The 22,821-nt window shown below is 28.5% G+C and overlaps 2 protein-coding genes, 1 long non-coding RNA gene and 1 other non-coding gene across 4 annotated transcripts; 1 reads left to right on the forward strand and 3 right to left on the reverse strand.

Annotated features, from left to right (window-relative positions):
- Positions 1 to 2,501: 2,501 nt before the first annotated feature.
- Positions 2,502 to 4,783, reverse strand: LOC105635953 (uncharacterized). The gene is made up of 2 exons (XM_089722161.1): positions 4,553 to 4,783; positions 2,502 to 4,107 (listed from the first exon to the last, which is right to left on the reverse strand). Exons 1-2 carry the CDS (start codon positions 4,579 to 4,581, stop codon positions 2,547 to 2,549), a joined length of 1,590 nt encoding a protein of 529 aa, XP_089578287.1. The 5' UTR covers positions 4,582 to 4,783; the 3' UTR covers positions 2,502 to 2,546.
- Positions 4,784 to 6,402: 1,619 nt separating this feature from the next.
- On the reverse strand, positions 6,403 to 6,474 carry TRNAR-ACG (transfer RNA arginine (anticodon ACG)). Its single transcript has one exon. It is a non-coding gene; the product is annotated as a tRNA-Arg (tRNA).
- Positions 6,475 to 16,745: 10,271 nt separating this feature from the next.
- On the forward strand, positions 16,746 to 18,324 carry LOC149496125 (UPF0481 protein At3g47200-like). Its single transcript, XM_089721282.1, has one exon. It carries the CDS (start codon positions 16,746 to 16,748, stop codon positions 18,021 to 18,023), a length of 1,278 nt encoding a protein of 425 aa, XP_089577408.1. The 3' UTR covers positions 18,024 to 18,324.
- Positions 18,325 to 19,179: 855 nt separating this feature from the next.
- Positions 19,180 to 20,875, reverse strand: LOC149496126 (uncharacterized). Its single transcript, XR_016320983.1, has 4 exons — positions 20,742 to 20,875; positions 20,256 to 20,377; positions 19,569 to 19,628; positions 19,180 to 19,428 (listed from the first exon to the last, which is right to left on the reverse strand). It is a non-coding gene; the product is annotated as an uncharacterized LOC149496126 (long non-coding RNA).
- Between the last annotated feature and the right edge of the window lie 1,946 nt (positions 20,876 to 22,821).

The raw sequence follows: 22,821 nt of genomic DNA on the forward strand, positions 1-22,821 counted from the left end.
ACATTTGTGTATACCAAAAAAGTGCATCATCTACATTTGCATCACCCAAAAAAAGCTAGTTGCAGAGTTTCCCCTTCCTATATCAACAACACCTAATTTTATAAACATTCCTAACCTGAATAGCCAAGCACTGCAAAAAGATCATCTGCCCAATTGTTTTAGCATATAATGATAATTAGTTACATAGAACAGCTAGCAGTATCTGTAACCTAAATCAAAAAGAAGAAAGCCACGTCTTCCTAGTTTTGACAACCCACATGAGCTTTATATTGACTGAGCTGGCTTCAATTCAATGTTGTTTAAAATGGGTTTTCAATGGTATGAGGCTGAGTACCAGAATTTCCAGCAGAGTTGCTTCCTTGCCCATGGCTGTTCCCCAACATAGCTCTCCTTTCACTTTTTGATTGACTTGAGTTTCTTCCTAGTTGCCTCTACAATGGCTCTTTTCCTAGTTACATATTCCACTCTAGTTTCTCCAGGCATCTTTAAAAATTCATTATGAATATTAATGAACAGTAGATCATGAATACGTTGATTTCCTTAAATATAATTGTAGAGAGTGGAAGCAATAAATGCAATAAATCTTACCCGTGCATAACCTTGCTTTACCTGTGGAATTATAGAAGTAGATGTATGCAAATGTATGTTAAAAGCAAATTTCACAAAGATGAGAATATAGTCAAGTGGTGTAGGACTGTCTATCACTTTGAATAGAAGTAGTGTATGCAAATGCATTAAATGAATAAATGTAGGAATAATTCTTTCAACTGCAACCTTAACCTGTTTGGTCGCGTTTCTTTTAACAAAGGTTAAGGCCACAGCCGTCTTGCCAGAAGCATCTGCTGCTGAATTGTTCGTATCAGATCTCTCCACAGTCTTGGACCCTTTCTCTATGATCATACAACACTAGCAATGAGTTTAAATAATCAAGTTGTCAAACAGAGGATAAAAAACATGCTTCCGAAACTTTCATCTTTTCCAAGTCCATTTTTCAATACCTGTGAGATTCTATAATAAAAAAATAGAAGAATAAAATATATTTAATTTACCAAGAACTTTTTGGAAAGCTCATCCAAAGTTCATGATAACTGCTGTTAGTAATGTCTATAAACATAAGGTTATAAAGGAACCTTAACGTAGATGGTCATGTCATACATGCAAATGACGTTATACATGCAAACCACGCGCTAAAAACATGCTTACTGAGTACTCTCTCTGTGCCGTTAAATTTGAGAGTTTTTGACTTTACATAGGAATTAAAAAAATAATTGAATTATTTCAATTCTAGAAAATAAAAAGGTTACTAAATTAATTTTTAGTTAAAGTTCATTTAATGGAAATAAAGTTTAGTGCAAATATCTAAATAAGGACAAAATTAGAATAAAATAATTAACATTACTTTAATTTTCTAAAAGTGTCGTCTAAAGGGAACAAAAAAAAAAAAAAGTCAAAAATGGTCAAATTAACAGAACGGAGGAAGTAGTATACGAAGAAATCAGAAAATAGAACCTCAAGCATTTAGACAAGCATAACAACAAAACAGACCTAAGTTCGACTTGATGGTTTCCTTCATTTAATATTGCACAACAAGCTCCCATAGTTACCTTAAGATCATCTCTCAACAACTTTAGTTCATAATGGATTATTAAAACAAGAAATGAGTTATAACTTAAGCCAACATAATTTTTTTTTTTTTAATTTGAAAATACAATAGCAATCCAATTAGGCTAGGAAATCGACCATTGCAACTGATTATTTAAGAAGTTGTAGAGTACATAGACATGGGATGAATTCCATTCGGCCCAACCACAGTAGTCTAAGTCCCATCCACCAGGTGATGATGTGACAAATTTATGATAATTACCATAAAGCTAGCTTAGAATATACACCTCGAATTTCAAGAATTAAGATATATATTCTGCTAAATCATTTATGATAATTACTGATGAAACATAATACTAGTGTTGCAACAATCAAATCAACTACTATTAAAGAACCATTTAACAACCAACTACCAGTTGATCCAATGGGAAGAGGCGCTAGATCCCTTAAACAACGTCCAGAATTTAAACCTTAGCATTGTGAATAGAAAAAACTGGATGGGGAGGGTCAACCCAATAATGGGCCTCCACAGAACCCGAATCTGGATTAGTCGGCTTTGCCGAATGCCGAGTGATTTACCAAAAAAAAAAAAGAAAAGAAAAAAGAACCATTTAACAAAACAAAACATTGATTATTGTAGAATAAAGTCAAAGTGTGGTCATTATATCAGTTTAACCAAAGAAATGCTGATCCTCAATGGCTGCTCAACAAAACAGTACCTCCAAACATTCTGAAAAACAGCTTACTTAACAAATGCACAGAAAAGCAAATCATATTAATTAAAGCTTCTCAGTTTTCTTTTGTTTCTAATTGTAGGTTTGTCTATCATATCCAATCTTAACAAACTTTCAGCATAAACAGTTAACAACAAATAATTGCAACCATAATAATATAGATAGTAGGGCAGAAAAAGAGAATTTAAGATATATGTGTTAAGGCAAGTATCAGATAACACTTGAATAAATTTCTGCATATCCTACAGCTTTCTGGTTTCTAGGAGCAGGCAGGTTATATTTCCTCGGACACCCTCGCTTATTATGACCATAATCCAAGCAAAGCTGGCATTGCATACCAACTCCATGCCTGCTCATCTTTGCATGTTGTGACTCAAGTGACCCATTAAGACCTGTCATGGCTTTATTTCTAGCTCTATAATAAACATGCTTCTCAACTGTTATGTCATCCTTCTCATTCATTTCCTTGATCATCTTATCAACACCATAATCAGGATCCTCCCTTAACTGACTGAGGGATTCTGTTACCAAGAAATCAGAATTTGCTTGCCTATTTGGTACGATTCTAAAACAAACATGATCCTCCTGGTATGTCCTAATTACCCACGAGTTATCACTACCTCTAGTACAGGCATACAACCTCCAACGACAATTTTCTCTACACCTACAGTCAACTTTTGTGGCCTCACTCCTTTTCCATTCCACATTGAAACCATTATAGAGTTCATACTTCCGAACAGCAAACATTAATTGTTGTTTGCTACAGAAAATCATACCAACATTAAATTGCAGCTTCTTATAGTCACAAGAAGGATCATAAACATTGTTTACTTTACTTTTTCTCTTCTTACTCTCTAACACTCCCTCCTCACTACTGCATGTTGAGGAGAACTCTTCATTTGTTGCCTCATACTCACTCACAATCATAGGACCAGTCCCAGCTGTCATTTCATCATTCTCTTCCTTGAATTGATCAGCACCATGTTGTGTAGGATGGCTATTAGCAATGGGAACATCAAGACCTAAACCAGAACCATGATCCACTGTGGTATTTATCATTTTGATCTTATTTTCCCTTGCAATCATAAGCTCCTCATTATACAGTTCATGCTCACCCAATGAAGTTCCATCACTGTCTTTGCTATCTTCATTGAGAAATGGACTAAAGTACCCATCAACACCAATATCTATTTCCAATGTACCATCTAGAATTGTTGAATCAATGGCATTTGTATCGCAGAAGTTAGCATGGTCATGATGCAAATGGGTTTCAGCTGGAACCTCATCAAGCTTTTGTTGAAAAACCGGATTCTTTCCACCCATTTCTTCTTCAGCTTCATTCTCACAACCATACAAATTAAGAGTATATTCCTTAGGCCTTTCTTGCACAACAGATTCTTCCATATCAGCATCAGGACAATCATCCTCTGATATATAATTGCTGTGGTCATAATCCATGTTTTCAGTTACATGGACATCTGTTTCGATATACACTTTCAGCCAATTGTGCTCCTTCCCTCTTTGAAACATCAATTTAACTTCCTCATCAGTTGAAGCAATTTGCAAAGACATCCATTTTATTTTTGGTTTGAAATATCCCACTCTTTGGACTTCACCAAACCCATGATATCTAATCTTTTGACATAGCTCATGGTAGGTGATGGTCCCAGTTTGTGTATCCCAATCCCTTATCCTCTTTCCACCCATATAGTTAGTTCTTCCACTCTTGCTGGTTCTCATCACACCACCAACCCAGACCTCAAGGGGATACCTTTCCAAACAAAATATGAACAAAGTTTTCATAACAACTCAAGTCTGTTCTAATAAGAATAATTCATTCCTTATTCAAAGGGAAGATTATAATCATAGAATAGCATCATTTACTCGGTAAATTGAAAAATTAAAAAACACTTCTTTAGTGTGTAGATGTAGCCAAATACAAGAAAAAAAAAAAAAAACAATTGTACATTCATAGAATATTTCTTCAAACAATTTTTTACTCCACTGTATGTGAATTAGGAAATGATTAAACTATTGTAACACTCCTCATTTATATATAAAAAGATTTCAGATAATAAAAGCCCTATGTTTTTATTAATAAAAAATTGCAGCACATATATACCCTTGTTAGTGTTAGGATGCACAGTAACTTTCTGCAAGCATAAATTGTCATATCATTGCACAATATAGCTAGCTTATGAGTTCTTCATACGTACCATTCCACATCTTTCTTAGCTCTTCCCATTTTGTGGCAGTTGATAATATAATCTCCCGTCTTCTTCTCTCAGATCACACTTTCGTTGAACAGATATGTCATGGTAGAAGGCTGCAGCGAGATGGAGAAAGGGAGAAAGGGGACAGCAATAGAGGGACGCGAGAGGGTGGTCCATCAATTACAGAGAGAAAGAGGAGGTGAAATGAAGTGGAGTAAACCCATTTAAAGGATCTGTTTTAGATTTCTTGTTTTTGTAATTGCTATGAAACGGTGTGTCTCATGCTGAGTTTAATTTTTTTTCCAAAAAAAGCTGAGTTTAATTTAATCCGGGCTTTTTTATGTGCGTCTCACTACTTAAATTAGACGATGTCTTGTTGGGATTAAATTGCGTAAAATATAAAATATAAAGGGTGTATTTATTTATAAAAACAGTTTTTTATTTTTTATTTTCTGTTTAAAAAAAGTTTATTATAAAATGAAAATTAAAAACAGAAAATAGAAAATGTGTTCACTCAGTAACAATATAAAAATTATATTTTAATTTAAAAACTTCACAAACATTATGCATAACTTTTATAACTTTCAACTTTTATCATTTTTAAAAACTTTTTAAAAATAAATGATATTATATATTTGTAATAATAAAATTAATTATATATTAAGCATAAATATAATTTTTTATATTATTTAAATATTTTATTTATTCAATAAAATATTATTTCTAGATATTATAACTTTAATTACGAAAATATCATTTCATAAAAATATAAAATAGTGAAAAACATATGTTTTATTATAAAAGAAAATCATGGAAAATAATTAAAGCTATTTTCCAAACCTTAGTTAAATTTTAAAAAACTGTTTTTACTTTTTGAAATGAAAAACTATTTTAGAAAACTATTCCAGTTTTCTACAAGTGAACACATCCTGTGTTTTTTGTTTGGTTTCCATTATCAATTTTACTTTTTAAAAAATAGATCTCCTTTGGTTGAAAATAGTCTATTTTTCAAGAAATACACTTCTAAAGAATTATTTACCAAAAAATATAATTTAGATGTGTTTGGTATGAAAATCAATCTGCAGTGAGTAAACTACTCCCAAATTACAAACTACGATATGTTTGTAACATAAATTTTAAATGATTTAAATAATAAAATAAATTGAAAAATTCATTAACACTTACCCAGGGACTTCTTTAGCCATCCATGAGAAAGTTACACAAGATTATATTATGGCTACCCTGTTTCTTTCTAACTTGAGATTAATACATTTTGCAGGAAGTTTTTGACATGCCAAATACATGTAAATTAAACTTTCTGGAAGTAGTTCCCAGAGTTTGTATTTTATTTAAAACCATAATCCTAAATCAGTTACCGGGTCAATTACACTAATTTTCAATTTGGAGTGTATACATATAACAAAGGTCCTTCAAGTTAAAATTTCAACATGACGAATGGGAACTTGCAATTGGAGTTTCTTTCTGTTTCTTCTTTTTGGTTCCTTTGCAGCACTTATTCATGCTCATATTTCTGAGCTTGGTTAGTTCTTCTTTTCTTTTCTTTTTTTTTTTTTTTTTTTTTTTTTTTTTTTTTGTTAAAGAATGCAAAATTTCAACATTTGATTTACATTTGTATTAATCATTGTTAACAATATCTACATTGCTCTTTTTTTTTAAAAAAAAAAAAAACCAATGAAATTGATAGCTTTGTGATTTCAAAATTTGCTTATTCAAAGTTTGACACATGCAGTTCAATTTTAAGAAAATATTTAGATGAAAAACTGTCTTTTTTGCGCTCCCTTTTATTCAAAGGTCTGAATAATAATTATAAAGATAAAAAATATTAAATTATACGACTCTGCTGGGGATCGAACCAGAATCTCTGGTTCCGTAGACCAGCGCCTTATCCATTGGGCCACAGAGTCATTTATATTTTTTTGTTAATTATTGTTGGTTATATAACATATATATATTTTAAGAAATGAATATTTTTGCTCATATAACCTTTATATGAACTGGTTCTGTTGACCAGCCCTTATCCATTGGGCCACAGAGTAATGTATTACTTTTGCTTATAAGCTAATATATACGTTACTAAGAAATGAATTATAGCTCATATTTAGAGTGGTATTGGAGAAACATAACCTTCATTTTTGTTAATTATTTAATTTTTCTCATTAGCTTAATCATCAATTTAAATGATTAAACAATAGACAGGATATTGTGACTTTGAAAATAAAGATATTATTCACAAATTAAGTCAAATCTCAAAAACTAACCATACATATTACTGGTTTTTGGGGAAAAAAAGTGAAGAGTGAGAGAATGAACAAGAAGGGAAATGAAGAAAGAGGAAAATTAGTAAAAGGGCATTAGTCTTTTTCTATAAATTTAACAGTAAAAAATGAATAAATTTGACAGAAGAGCGTAATTAATATATGGAGAGAAACTAGTGTATTTTTTAAAAACGTAACACTAAATAGTTATTTTGACATAATATGAGAATAAGTTTATAATTTTCCCTTACTATTACGCAAACCGTGCCTTCTCTCATGCAGCTTTAGGTCCTACATCTTTAACACTGCAATTTAAAAAAAAAAAATTACAAATTTTGCTTGCTCATGACTGGTGAATACCTACTTATACATGGAGAAAGAAACATAATGGGTACCCTTAATTTCAGCTACTCAAACTCAAACCTGTTTAGAACTTAATTACATGTATTCATTTCAAAATCGTTTTAAGTACCTATACTCGGTCCATAGAAAACCTTTTCATTTCAATTTAACGTTTAAAAATATAATGAGTTGGGTTGAGTTAGTAAATTTTTGGTTAAAAAGTTGTAATTAGCTGATTGAAAAAGTCTTGATCCTATAAGTTACGGCATACTGAAGACTTAGAAAAGTCTCCAAGTCTATGCAACTAACACAAATTTACAATTCTTTCTAGCAAAAATTTTTTAATACTAAAAAAAATGAAAATTGATTAATTAAACTTATTGCCAATATAATTGAGATATTTAGAAGATTTTCTTTTGATAAAAAAATATTAGTTTCTGATTGACTAATAGCTTATGATTTATTATTTATTTTTCCTTTATTTCTATTATTTTTCAATCTATAAAATAAAAAAAAAAAAAATTCTTGTGGAACTTTCTAACATAAAACAAAGGCTAAATCATTAAAATAAAACTCCAAACTTTTGCAGGTTGTTTTAATTATACTTTAAATTTAACTTTTTTCTCTTAGTACCCTGAACTTCAACTTTAATTATAACAGCGTCTTAATTTCAAATTGTACCCAATATTAAAATAAAAAATAATATTTTATTCGTTAAATTGGGTACAATTTTAATAAATAAAATATTATTTTCAAATTGTTTTCAATATTAAAATAAAAATAAAAAAATAAAAATAAATATATACGTCTTAAAAATAAAATACTTGTTATTTATTTATATATAATGACAATGAGAAATAATTCCCTAAAAATAAAATTATGTGAATAAAATATATTTTTATAAGAGATCTAACTTAGTATAATTTCAATAAACTCTAACTAAAATTTCATACTTAAAAAATGGCAAAATAAAAATTTAAACTAATATTTTATGCTTATAACTAACTAAAATCTATTATTTTACTTGACTTTTTATGAATTTAAAGAAAAAAAATTCTAACCAATATTAGTGAGGGTGTTGTTAAACGTTTAGTTGTTTTTGTTAACCTGACCATGTAGGTCAAATGAAAATAATATTTTATTTATTAAATTGGTTATATTTTGAAATTAGGGCGCTATTGTAACTAAAATTGAAGTTTAGGGTACTAAAAAAAGAAAGCTGAATTTAAGGTACAATTAAAACTACCTGTAAAGTTTGGAGTTTTTTAAACGATTTAACCCCAAACGATCTATTATTGTGGAAAGAAAAAAAAAAATCTATCCAAAACGACTTTCACATCACAATCAATATAAATTTAAAAAAAAAATTAAACATTCTAAAGACTCTATCATTATGAAAAGAACTTTTTATCTGTTTATTTGTTCTTAGAGGTCAAGACTCTAAAGAAAAATTTTCAATCAAAAGTTAGGCAATCTCTCTTAATTGTATTATGAAAAAAAAAATTAACTTCCAATAAAAAGAATTCCTACTTAATCAACAAGTAACTATTCACAAATCTAGTTAATCAAAGTCATTGAAAAATGGCAATTTATTCTTTATTTTTAAAAAGTTGCAATATAGCGTTAATATTAAATCAATCAAAATTTATATGATAATAATGAGTGTTGCCGATTTCACACTTGAGATTTATTTAATTTAACTGTTTATGATAGCAGGTAGTTTGTGATGGTCTTGATTGATGATTGTTAGCTAATAAATGTTGGTTGATTGGAAATTTTAATAACTGTTGCTGTTAAAATATAAATGACTAATAAAGATATAAATATTTTTATATGTTATCATGTCCAAAAGTTTTGGCTGAGTGTATGAGAATAGTAGCTCACGCTGTCAATTGAGTGCCTCAAGCAAGACCCAATTTTATTTCACCTTTTCAAATATTATGTTATATGAAATCCATTGTAAGTCACTTCCAAGTCTTTGGTTGTATTTGCTACATGTTAGTACCAGGAGAGTTATATAGCAAGCTTAATAAGAAAGAAATAAGGTGTATCTTTGTGAGTTATAATAGTAAAAGAAAAGTATGAAAATGTTGTAACCATAGACGGTCCATGTTATACATCAAGGAATATCATATATGCATGATGAAGCATCTTCTTTGTCCATAAGAAGTAGCTCTTCAAGACTAAAAAAAAAAAAAAAAGGATGAAAGGTCATAACAAAAGCTAGTTTTGAAAGGAGGTGAATTCATATCGTGGAGACATGGTGTGTATTGACCAAGAAGAAAACGAAGCATCGTAAAAGAGATGTAAGCCCATGACAAACTAGAGTGTATTAAAGAACTACTAAAGATGTATGACTAAGTCAACAAGAGATTGATGATAAATATGGAACATAACAACAATTAAGGCTTAAAAAAGAATATTAAAAGTAAATCCAAGATTTGCCAATGCTACTCTTGTTGAAGAAAAGGAATCAATAAACTTTGACAAAGTGGTCCAAAAGTTGGGGTATACAAAATGAAGATTGTAGTTGATGATTAATTAAAAGATATAAAGCTTATTCAATATCTTATTGATTTTTCGAACAGTATGGATTAAATATTGATTAGACTTTCAATCCATCGGCAAACATTACCACTGTACATGTTTGTTAGCATTTGCAACTAGTAATTTATGGACGTTATTGCAAATGGATATTAATGTTGTTCTGCATTGATACACACACACACACACACATACACACATTCAATCATACTTATTTATGTCCATAGTATCATCCTCATTAGGGATGAGGTATAAGAGACTCATCAAATGAAGTGCAATCACAAATGAAGAAACTTAGTGAATTAAGCATTTTCTTGGATAATAGATTAAGTCCATTAATTAAAGAAGGCTTATTTTTATCCCGATACAAGTATGCAATAGATTTTCTAAAAGTTTGAAATGCTTGAATGCAAGACCATAACTACTCGATGGAAGTCAATGCAAGGATATGCTCAGCTCAAGGCAATGATCTCAAAGTTGCCATAATGTATAGGAAGCTGGTTGGAGGTTTAATTTATCTCACCATAACTAGACCTGATATATCATATGTAGTCATAATGGTTGGTCAATTTATTAGAGTCTTCAGAGGACTCACTTATTAGAAGAGGTAAAAAGAATTTAAGGTATGTGAAAAATATATCATGTGATGTAGTTGGTCATTGCGATGTCGATTATATTATGATACGAGACGCTCCACTATAGGATATGTGTTTAGTATAGGTTTAAGAGTAGTTTCTTACTGCAGACTTTCTAGTATGGAAGTACAATATTGAGCAGTGATAATAACAACTCAAGGATTTTCATGGTTGATATTATTATTGAAAACTCTACATCAATCTAGATATTATGTAGTACAGATATATTATAATAATCAGTCTGCAATCCAACTATTTGAGAATCCTGTATTTCATGCAAAAACGACACATGTAAAGGCATGTTATCATCACATAATTAAGAGAAAAAGTGCTCCAAGGTGATATCAAAATAAGGCACATCAAGACTAAACAATCAGAGTATAAATATATTTAACTTCTTCTATTACCAAATTTGATCAGACTTACTGTCAAAATTATTTGAGATATCTAAAATGTTTCTTTAGATAAAAAATATTGATATTTCTAATTGGCCAATTTAGATTATTATTTGTTTTCCTTCATTGGTATTATTTTTTCATATTTAGTTTCAATTTATAATTTAAAAGGTTGAAAAAAAAATTCACAAAGAGTGACACAAGTGGTAAGATATACTGAAATTCAGCGGATGACTTTTGTAAAATCAAGAGTTCAATAGTGGAAAAAGACACTTATAGGAAATAGTAACCACAAACCTCGAATGATATTAGTCTCGTATCCAAAAAGTGTGACAATACTCATAGAAAAACTAATTAATATAAAATATTGTGAATATAAGGCTCTGTTTATTTTGGAAAATAACTTGTCAGCAAAATTTTTTCTAGATTTTTTGATGTTTGGGTACTTAAGAAAATCAGTGAATGAAACGTATTTTCCTGGTCAAAGGAAACTAAACCATTTTCAAGGAAAATGAATTTTCATTTTCAAGAGAGGAAAATATTTTCAAAAATTAATCAACTTATTATGACCTGATGAATATATATTTTTAATGTATTGATCACCGTTAGTTGCCACCACCAATCACCGCTGACTATTGACCGCCAACCACTATAGGTACCCATACTTGTCACCAGCAACTATGACTATTTATCATTTATTGCACATTTTATTGTATATTAACAATAAAATATTAAGTTACGAAATTTCGATAATTATAAATATATTTATGGTTTTATAAGTTAAAAACTTTAATATTTTTTAACTAATTTTCAATATTACAACCAAACGATAGACAATGAATTATTTGGAAAATATTTTTCAAGGGAGATATTTTTCATGAAAAATGTTTTTCAAAGACAAATTAATTATTTTTCGAAAACAAATGGAACCTAAATCCTAAAAAAAAAAAATTCTGTGTTTGTAAAACATATAATTTTTTTTGTCAAAAAAATTAATTATTTAGTATCTTTTTATTATGTTTTATAAATTTAAACCAAATATATTAAAAAAATAAAAAAATACCTTGAGGAATCTCCGTAGATAGAACAATTAATGTATCATTGTGAAAAGAAACAAGAACTATCTATACAAATTCACATCACAATCAATCCAAATAATAGAGAAGTCATAGACTCTTACTTGTCTAATGAAAATTTTAAAATCCAACATCCAACTTATTCTACCGCAAAGACTCGAAGACCTAGTAAATGCCATTGAGAAAATGACAAATTTTTCTTTTTTTTTTTTAAGAAAAAAAATATAATTTAGTATATATTTTAAATCAATCAAAACTTATAATAATACAGAGTATTCATACTTGAGATTTATTTAGTTTATTTATTTATAATAACTAATAGATTTAGAACCAATATTTGATTTAATCTTTCAGATTTATCCTGATTAATAGTTCTCGAGTGTTTTTGATACTTTTAGGCTCCATTTGTTTCCTTAAAATAATTTGTAAAAAATATTTTTCATAATTTTCCGTTATTTGGGGCGTTAAGGAAAATAAGTCAATTTTTTTATTTAAAGAAAAATTAAGTCATTTTTTAAAGAAAATAACTTCCTATTTTCAAGAGAGTAAAATATTTTGTGGAAATTGAAAAACCTTATAGATCCAAATTTTTTTAATTTATTAATCATCATAGTCACTACCACCATTCATCATTTACCACCACTAGCTGCCACCACCAGCCACTAGTGGCCACCACCACGGGCCACCGGCGACTTTCATAATTTATATATATATTTTTTATATTCTTATCATATTTAACAATAAAATTTATAAATTATAAAATTTCTATTATTATTAATATTTTTTATGGTCTTATAAGATAAAAACTTTAATATTTTTAACTAATTATTAATATTACCACTAAATAACGAAAAATAAGTCATTTGGAAAATATTTTTCATGGAAAATATTTTTTAGCAAGTTATTTTCCTGCAAGTTATTTTACAGAAACAAATAAAGCATTATAGTGAGATTTTATTGTGCTATCTCTTCTCTTATATATTATGAATTATTTTACCCTTGATGGGTGAAATGAGATTGCAAAGATCTCTTCTCTCTTAACTAGAAATTTCGAGTTCGAACCCTGCTATGAAGTCCCTTTAAATACTCAAGAGTGAGCGCTTTGCTCTCTTTTGTGGGCCTACCTAGCAAACCGGATGTTTAAAAATAAAAAATATAATATGAATTATTTTTACTTTTTAGTTGGAGATTTCAAATCTTGAATTTTAGTAATGATGTTATTTAATTAACACAATTAAATTAAATTAACACTAAAGGACAAAAAATTTAAATTAACAAGCTACATACGTAGAATGAATATAAAATTGGTGAGTTAATTAGTTTCAAAATAAATAATCAAATTCAACTCTATATTTAATTAGTCATGAACGATAAATCTTGGTATATGTGAATAGGGAAATCTTATAATCTTGTAAGGGTATTTTAGTAAGATAATATATATTAAAAGATATATAACCACTCGCTGAATATAATACTTTACTTTGATAATTGAATACCATATAATTTGAGTTCAATATATGTTATTTTATAAGTTGAAATATTCAATAATTATAATTTTACAAATTGAAGATCCGTTGAGTCAATTTATAAATTAAGAGTATAGTTAGGTTTTTCTTATAAAGTTCATGCATTAATTTATGGAATGAAATTTAATTATTTATATGTTTATTATATGTAATAGTTAAGGATTAAAGATATTTGTAATGATAAGTTAGCTTCAGCCACTATTAGAAGATAAAACCTGCTTTAATGAAACGGTGTGGAATGAACAAAACGACAGCACATCTCACACAGTAGATGTCATCAAATGAAACGCAGAGTTTTAGTTATACAGCTATTTATGCTAATACTGAGCTTTTTGTTTGTTAGTGCTTAGCTGGGTAATTTGTTAGATTGTTAGTAGCAATAACAACAAACTACAGCTAGAAGCTTCCACACTTGTATATAAACTTATTATCTTTAAGCTCAAACATTTTATTATCTTTAAGAACATGTTAGTTAGATTATGCATAACAAAAGCGAAAAGAAACTTGATGATTAATTTAATTCTCACAAACTTTTTTTTATTACTTTAGATTTCTTCATATAATTAAAATGTAGACTATGGTATAAAATAAACATGTTTAGGGTCTTTCTAAATGGCACAACTTGTGCTAGACACAAATTTAAACTCCATAAAGGAAAGTAATAATATAACTTTACAAATTTTCATTCTCTCTCATACTCAGCATTTCTGTATAACTAATGAAAAAAACTTGCATAGACTTTGTTTACAAGTATCAATCATAGACCAAACAAATGAAACTAAAAATTTTTTAAAAAGTTTTTTGACTTTATCTTTTTTTTCAAATGCAAGGTCAGAAATACCTCCCTTTTAATAAAAGTCTTTAATTTCATTGGTTTGGTCTATAAACGAGGCTATGGATCCAGTCTAGGTAAGTATTTTCCATACCTAAGTTGGGCCAAAAACATTTTCCCATATGAATAACTTCTATGGTACAAATTTTCCCATGATCACCTATATAGGGGATGACCTTGTCATTTCTGGTCTAAGGAGTTTAGTAATGAACCATTGACCAATATTAAGCTATCACGTGGTTCATCATTTCTGCAAGTCACTATTCAACCTACAAGCCAAACAAGTGCTTTAACTTTAGATGCTGAATGTCATAGACTCACCCATTCTATTATCATTAATATCCATTCTAGTCTTCCACATCAATGGTGCCCAATTAATGATACTATAACTAGAAACTACTTCTAATTATTTGTGGTAAAATCATCCTTCATTCATATTCTCAACTCTTGAAAATGTAGCTTTTATTCTTTAACAAATACTTAAAAACTCGTTCAAATTAGTCTAAATCATGCACACCAAGGCATAGCCTATTAAGTCCATATAAGATTTAGCAATAGATCCAATTTCGAATTTTCTGTCTCCAATACTAAAAAAAAAAAAAAGTCTAAATCATGGTTTTAACGCCCAATGGGACTGGTTATCGAGAATTAAGAGGAGTCAGTTTTACCCTCAAATTTTCTTTTATTCAAAATTGACTGTTTTAACTGGTATATATATTTTTTTCAAAATACTTTTTATAGATATTGGCCCATGACCTAATGCTAAGAGTACTAAAGTGCTAACCACTAGGTCTTGTAATTGTTGTATTAAATTACTTTAAAAAATTATATATTTTCAATATTTATTATAATTAATTACATTTTCTCTCAATTATTATATCATTTTTATTCGATCTTTAAATTGCATATCGTTAAGTTTCTTTTTTATTTTATAGAATCTTATTTTTCTCAAATTATATATTTTTCTCTTATCTATAAAAATAATTTTATTTAATAATACTCTTACTCCTTGTTTGGAACAAATGAATTTCACAAAATCTTATAGAATTCATTTAGAAATCATATTTTTGTGTTTGGAATGAAAAATAAAATGTAGATTTCAATTCTAGCAATTCAATAATATGGAATTGAACATAACTACATCAAATCCATAAAAATAGGTGGAATTTTCAAATGAATTCTACAAAACCAATTCATCAAACATTTATGACAAAACTACGGTCTTTTCTTCAAGGTCATTTTTTCAATTATTAAACTTATATATTTTATCAAACTTGACCAAAACCATTTAAAAAAAATTATTTTTAGAAAAACATTTTCTTATTATTTTGTTTTTTATTTTAATATTTTTCATCTTTTATTTTAATATTTTTTGTTATGCTCAGAAGGGATTCAAGTTAAATATATATATTTATCACTAAATTAAATGTAATAATTTTATTAATATTATTTTTATTTTATATATTTATTTTAATAAAAATATAAAAAATTATATATCATAGCATGAATATAATTAGTATTTATTATTTATTTTTATGAAATTATTATTTCAAGGATATTTTAGGAAACAGAAACAAATGAATATTTAATTGTGAATTTATTTCATACATGATTATCAAGCATGAAAATTCATTTACAAATGAATTTCATATTTTAAATTCATTTATAACAAATGCAACATTAACTTTTTTTTTTATGAGGTTAAAATATTATCTATTTATTTAGTCAATATATATATAATTATTGAACACTCAGATATTACTAGTAAGGTAATAAATATAGTTATTTAATTTTTTACTATTTATTTTATTTTAATATAATATTTATTTTTAACTATTTGCTAAAATTATTACTATAGTGAAATTTAATTATCATAATTAAGAAATTTTAAAATTTTCAATCTATTTTAATTTACATACATAATTTTTGATGAAATTTATTAATTTCAAATTATTTTATTTTATATTTAATATATATTTAACTAAATACTGGTTCAACTGTCAACTCTTTAACCCTTCACCCTCTGTCTTTACTGGGTCCATTGATGGAGCTAGGGAGTCCAGGGGTGGCCTGTAACAAAATATTTTTTTAAAAAAATACTCATAAAATATTAAAATCTTTTTATTTTACCTATTAAAATAGTAATATTTTTCAATTTCGCCCCCTTGACTCTTGAAATTTTTTTAGCCTCTTTAACTTTAATTCCTGACTCCGTCATTAACTGATCGATGATTTATTAAAATAATATTTTATTACACACTATAATCCTTATAAACTCTACAGCATAAAACTAGCAATATCTGGATTGAAATAAAATATAATTTACGAAAAATTAGTATATAAATTTACAGAGAATGAAAGTAATAAGAATTTTATTAAAATTTAGTAATAATGAATTAGTATATGCTAAATAAATCCTAACAGAAATTAAAATAATATTCTCACTGCAATATTAAAACTAGCAACTCATAAATTCACTACTCGTAAATTTACATTGGTGGATATATAAGCAATTATTGCTTAATATTCTTTTAATTATTCATTATTGTAATTTTCTCATTTTCGAACAGATGGAAAACAGAAGTCACGTTTTGCTTAATATTAACGAGTTAGCAACAAAAATAAGACACAAATTGGAAATTTTGCATCCTTTATCAGATAAATGTTGCATCTACAGAGTGCCTGATCGACTGCGCCAATTAAACGACAAAGCGTACACACCTCGTGTAGTCTCTATTGGGCCGTTTCACCATGCCCAAAAATATCTAGAAGCAATGGAAGAACATAAGTTTAGATACTTGCAAGATTTTCTTCAACTGAGCGAGATAAATTTAGAGGACAGTATTAAATTTATTAGGGAAAATGAAGATAGATTACGAAATTGTTATGCTGAAAATATCAAACTGAATAGTTACGATTTTGTGAAGATGATATTGCTAGATGCGATCTTTGTTATTATGATTTTATTAAGGTTTTCATTTGTAGAGTTGCGAAATAAAAGTGATCGCGTATATAACAAACCATGGATGATTCGGGATATAAGCTTTGATTTATTGTTGCTTGAGAATCAAATTCCGTTTTTCGTTCTTGAAGGCTTATTTATGCTATCTAATATACTGCATGTTGGAGAAATTTCTATTTTAAAGCTCGTCTACGAATTATTCAAAAATAGATGGGATTTATGGGTGACGGATTATATTTTGGAGATTCGTAATTCTTCTTCTAATGAGATAAAACATATACTTGATTTCATAAGAAAGTGTCAAAAGCCAATGGAGTTATTGCAGCCACATCATCAGGACATAAAAATGCTAGTGATACCAAGTATAACAGAGCTCTACCAAGCTGGAGTTAAGTTTCGAGCGAGTTCAAGCAAAAATATATTTGACATAAAATTTAGAAATGGGATTTTGGAAATTCCTCGATTTGGAATAGGTGATCGTACAGAAAGTTTATTGAGAAATCTACAAGCTTTTGAGCAATGTAATTGCTTAGATAATTATGTTGGTGACTATATTGCACTGATGGCTAAGCTTGTGAATGGTTCAAAGGATGTGGAATTACTTGTCGAAAATGGAATTGCAGAAAATGGGTTGCAGGGAAATGAAGCCTTGGCAATTCTTTTTCGTAAAATTGACGAAGAAAATATTATCTTCCCAAATAAGTTCTATTTTCTTATTTTAATTGACGAGTTGAATGTCTATTGCAAAACCTCTTGGCACAAATGGAAGGCAAATTTGAAACAGAAGTATTTCAACACTCCGTGGGCTGGAGTTTCTGTTATTGGAGCTGTTATTCTACTTTTACTTACTGTTATACAAACAGTGTGTTCTTTACTGCAGGTTTAGGTGACAAAGGAGCAAATTAACTAAAGCCAGATGAAGCACAAGAGTAAGTAATTAATAAGTAATTGGGATGTGTTTGGACTTATCTATATTTATCCTTCTTTAGTTTGAACAGAGTTAGTAATACACATTAGAAGACATGAATATCAGTTGTAGTATTTATAAAGTTAAGTATAAACTTGGGGAGTTGTCTGAGTAATATAATTAGCATGCATGTATTGAAAAGGGAATCAAATTATTATGACTGAAAATTAAACCTTTTGGTTTATCTTTGAGTTCTATATATCTTTGTTGTATCACATAATCTTTATGGTGATGTTTTGTAATCCTAGAGTGGTGAGTTGTTCTAACCTCATATTTTGAGATAGTGATGATCTATATGCTTAAGGTGTATGGTGGAGCAGGGAGAAGGAATCAAACATAGGGGGCAAAAAAAATTTCAAAAATTTAGAGGGCCAAATAAAAAAAATAATTTTTTCAAGCCAAAGATTAAAAAAAAAAAAAAAAAAATTTGGAACCATCTCCAGAGATGGTTTCCCCAGTTCACAGTTAAATTTGGGTGCTGAGGCAATAATTTCTAACCATTGTTAATGATATAGAAAAATTACCATCTAAATGAAACTTATGCTCCACCGAATATATAAATTCATCCTTGTACATAAATTTTGTAACTTTAACGAACTTTGTAAATGACCTATCATGTATTGAATTTGTAAATTTTGATGACATTACACACGTATCTAAACTAACTCTTGAAACAATAAAATTTACATTTTTCAACTATTTAATAAGTGTTTAATTAATCTAATTTTATAAATTGCATATTCATGGAATGATTTTGTAAGTTGAAGTTTTTAATAAATTATACTTCATAAGTTTAAGTATTTGATAGATCAAATTAGAAGTCGAGAACGTCATAAGTAACAAAATTCAAAAATAAATTTATATATTCAACCATCACAAAACTTCTGTCTTGTTAAAACTTTGCATGCATAGTTTTCATATGCATATGTGAATTCAATCTTAAAGGGCTCTCCAAAGATATATGTATATGTGTATATATATATATATATATATATATATATATATATATATATATATATATATATATATATATATATATATATAAGGTAAGGAAGAAAAACAAGTAGAGAAAATCTCAAGAGGAATCAGTAGGCACTCGTAACCATTTAAAGAAGAAATCTGTTAATTCTGTGAGCAAAAATGCAACCTCTCCAACATTGTTTAATATATACACAATGCAAAGAACAAAAGAACAAAAGAACAAGGATGTGCTTAGTGCACTGCTTCTGTACACTGGAGGAAATGAAAGGCATAGTCAGTTACCTTCGTGCCAAAGCTGCAGCAAGTCCGCCAGCAACCAGTCCCACAGCTGTAGCAGCAATGCCTATACCAATTATACCAATCAAACCATGCGCAAAAACAACAAATGCAGAGGAAAAACCATTTCATCTTCAATAGAACACATCATCATAATTATTTGGGTAGGGAGGAGGGGGTAATTTGTGACTGATTGTTGTTTGTTACCTTTTCTAATCTGGCCTTCAATTGCTTTCTTCAGGTAGTGTGCCTCCGCTCAGGTTCAGCCTAAAAAAAAAAATACCACGCCACGGTGATACAACTATATGGGATGATGGCATGAGTTGAACATTATATTCAGAAGTTTGAGTTCTCAATTCAGGGAAATTATGGTTTTGCAGCAAATACATTTTATAAAATGTATCAACATACAACACATTGCTCAATTGGAAGCCCATGAGCTTGGTCCTACTTCTTACATCTTACATAGACTATGAAGCCTTAACATCGAACAAATTTAACTCATAGCTCACTTCTTTATGGGTTAAATCAGTGTCATTTCTATATAATATTTTTTAATATATTTGTAGAATAGAAGAATACAATATAGTATTATTATTCATATGTAACATTATCATTCACTATAATTTGTTATTATTCTTTTACCTCTTCCTCCAAGTACAGGATAACCTCAAGGGGTTGCGGGTTTCTTTTTACCAACTGGGCCTCCACCACCCCATGGGAATTGTTTACAAGGTTCATAACTATTTCTCTTAGTACAGACACCTAGTAGCCACAAATCACTAGAAACAGAACATATGTTTTCTGAATAAAACAAAAAACAATTATATGCATTATAAGGAGGCAGCCACTGATAATGATAAGTTAATAGATTAATGAATGAGGACGCCATACCCTGAAACATTCTTCCACCAGCCTCCTGCTCTTTGTATAGTTGCTGCTCCTATAATAGCCAACAGCTAGAAGATACAGCTTCTCTCTTAATTTCAGAGGGCTGCCAGTGCTGTCAAGAGAAGCTGCAAATATGAATCAGTTGCAAGTCCTGTTAACACTTTATGGCGATAAAACCATAATAGAGAATCCAGATGAGTACACAAGTTTACAGATTAGTAGTTCACCGGCATTTGGCGAAAAACACATCCTTAATTAGTAAATGAAAGAAAAAAAATTGTATGTTTGCATGCCGAGAGAGAAGAGAGAGAGAGAGAGAGAGGGGACGGGGAGAGATGAGTTTGAATGTAAACATAACAACAGCTTGTTCACAGAATATAAGTTGGAACCTTATATTCTGTATATATGTTTCATACCAAACAGAGAAATTTAATTTGACAAAAAAAGAGATAATTCTCAAACATTGAGGAGAACGAGCAAACAACTTACAGCAACGATGTCCCGGTCGCACCAAGGGATCTGATCGGTGCCGGTGATGAAGTCGGCAACGGACTCGAAGAATTTGCCTATCTTTACTTCCATGGTATCAGTATGTTCTGTTTCTCTCTTTTTCGTATTTCCAAAGCAACTAGCGAATACTTTCAGACAGGTCCTGATAAAAAAAAACTTTACTGAAACCAGGTAAACTTCGGGCCAGTCGGGTCAATTCCGGATCCAGTTGCGGGTCAAAAGAAATTGACAAATGTCCGTGGTTTGGCTATTTGGTTTGCTGTTTCTTCTTCGAATAAAGTTCAAGGCCTCTCAATTTAGCGTCAGAATTTATTTTAAAATAAAGGAAAATTACAATACAATTAATTTATGAAATATAATTAGTCCGTCCTATTTTTTAAGAAGCGGAAAATGTCCTTATAGTTTACTTCATCTAATTTTTTCATCTTTTTCGCTAAAAACCTTATAAAATAATGAAAATACCCATTTTATTTTTAAAATCACAAAAACGGATTAATTGTATTTTTCAAACCATAGAGACTACATTATAATTTTTTTGGTATAATATTTTAGTATATTTCCTTTGCTTTCTGTGTTTTCTTATTGATTTAACGGAAAAAATACGAAAATTGAATAGAAGAATCTAATAGTATAACGTAAGCAAAATATAGGGAAAAATTAGTATATTTTTAAAAAAAACAAGGACAAAATATTTGTATTTTACAAAACTATAGGGATTGCACTATAATTTTTACTTAAAATAATTAAAAATATCACATTTAGCTTTTTAGACAATTTAATTCTTGAACTTCTGTAAAATAATTCAAAGGAGCATATTTAACATTTTGGATCAATTTAGCCCATGATTCTTCACTCACTTGCAATATGATAATCCTTACATAGATATTTATTAAAATTATAATTGGGATGGAGTTCTATAATTTATTAAAAAAATAATTAAATATGGTATAGAGAAAGATGATACATGAACTATACTATATCCCTCCTTATATTGATCGATGATTTTGAGTTCATAAACATATATTAATTAGTCGTATTACCGCGTTTCGTGCGTATGTGAATAAAAATAATTAGAAATATTTTATGTGAAATTTTAAAAAATAAAGATAATTAATATTTAGATTTATCTCAAATTGTTTATTATTTGATTTTTTATACAAATAATAGAAACATGCATATTTAAAGATTATTTAAAAAAAAAAAAAAAACTTCTTTTAAGGGTAAAGTATTATTTAGTCCCCGAGATTTGTTAATTCACTATTTCGTCCCTTTATTTTGATAAATCTAATAAATAATCCTTGATGTTTGGCTTAATTCACTAATTCACTATCTCGTTCCTTTATCAAAAGCATATATTTATTTATTTGACATAAAACCTTATAATTGTAGTATGATATATACTCCTCACAAGAGAATGAAACAGAATTTGGTCAAACTCAATGTAGACAGGATATTGTGACTTTGAAAAATAAAGATATTATTCACAAATTAAGTCAAATCTCAAAAACTAACCATAGATATTACTGGTTTTTGGGGAAAAAGTGAAGAGTGAGAAAATGAACAAGAAGGGAAATGAAGAAAGAGGAAAATTAGTAAAAGGGCATTAGTCTTTTTCCGTAAATTTAACAGTAAAAAATGAATTAATTTGATAGAAGAACATAATCAATATATGGAGAGAAACTAATAGCTTATAATTTATTATTTATTTTTCCTTTATTTCTATTATTTTTCAATTCATAAAATTAAAAAAAAATCTTGTGGAATTTTCTAACATAAAACAAAGGCTAAATCATTAAAATAAAACTCAATGTTTTGCGGGTTGTTTTAATTATACCCTAAATTCAACTTTCTTCTCCTAATACCCTAAACTTCAACTTTAGTTACAATGACACCTTAATTTCAAATTGTACCCAATATTAACATAAAAAATAATATTTTATTCATTAAATTGGATACAATTTTAATAAATAAAATATTATTTTCAAATTGTTTTCAATATTAAAATAAAAAATAAATATATTCATCTTAAAAACAAAATACTTTTTATTTATTTATATAA

Source organism: Jatropha curcas, chromosome 5 (genome assembly GCF_041381405.1).
Source record: "Jatropha curcas cultivar XTBG-Jc1 chromosome 5, XTBG_Jcur_1.0, whole genome shotgun sequence".
In the NCBI taxonomy this organism is placed as follows: domain Eukaryota; kingdom Viridiplantae; phylum Streptophyta; class Magnoliopsida; order Malpighiales; family Euphorbiaceae; genus Jatropha; species Jatropha curcas.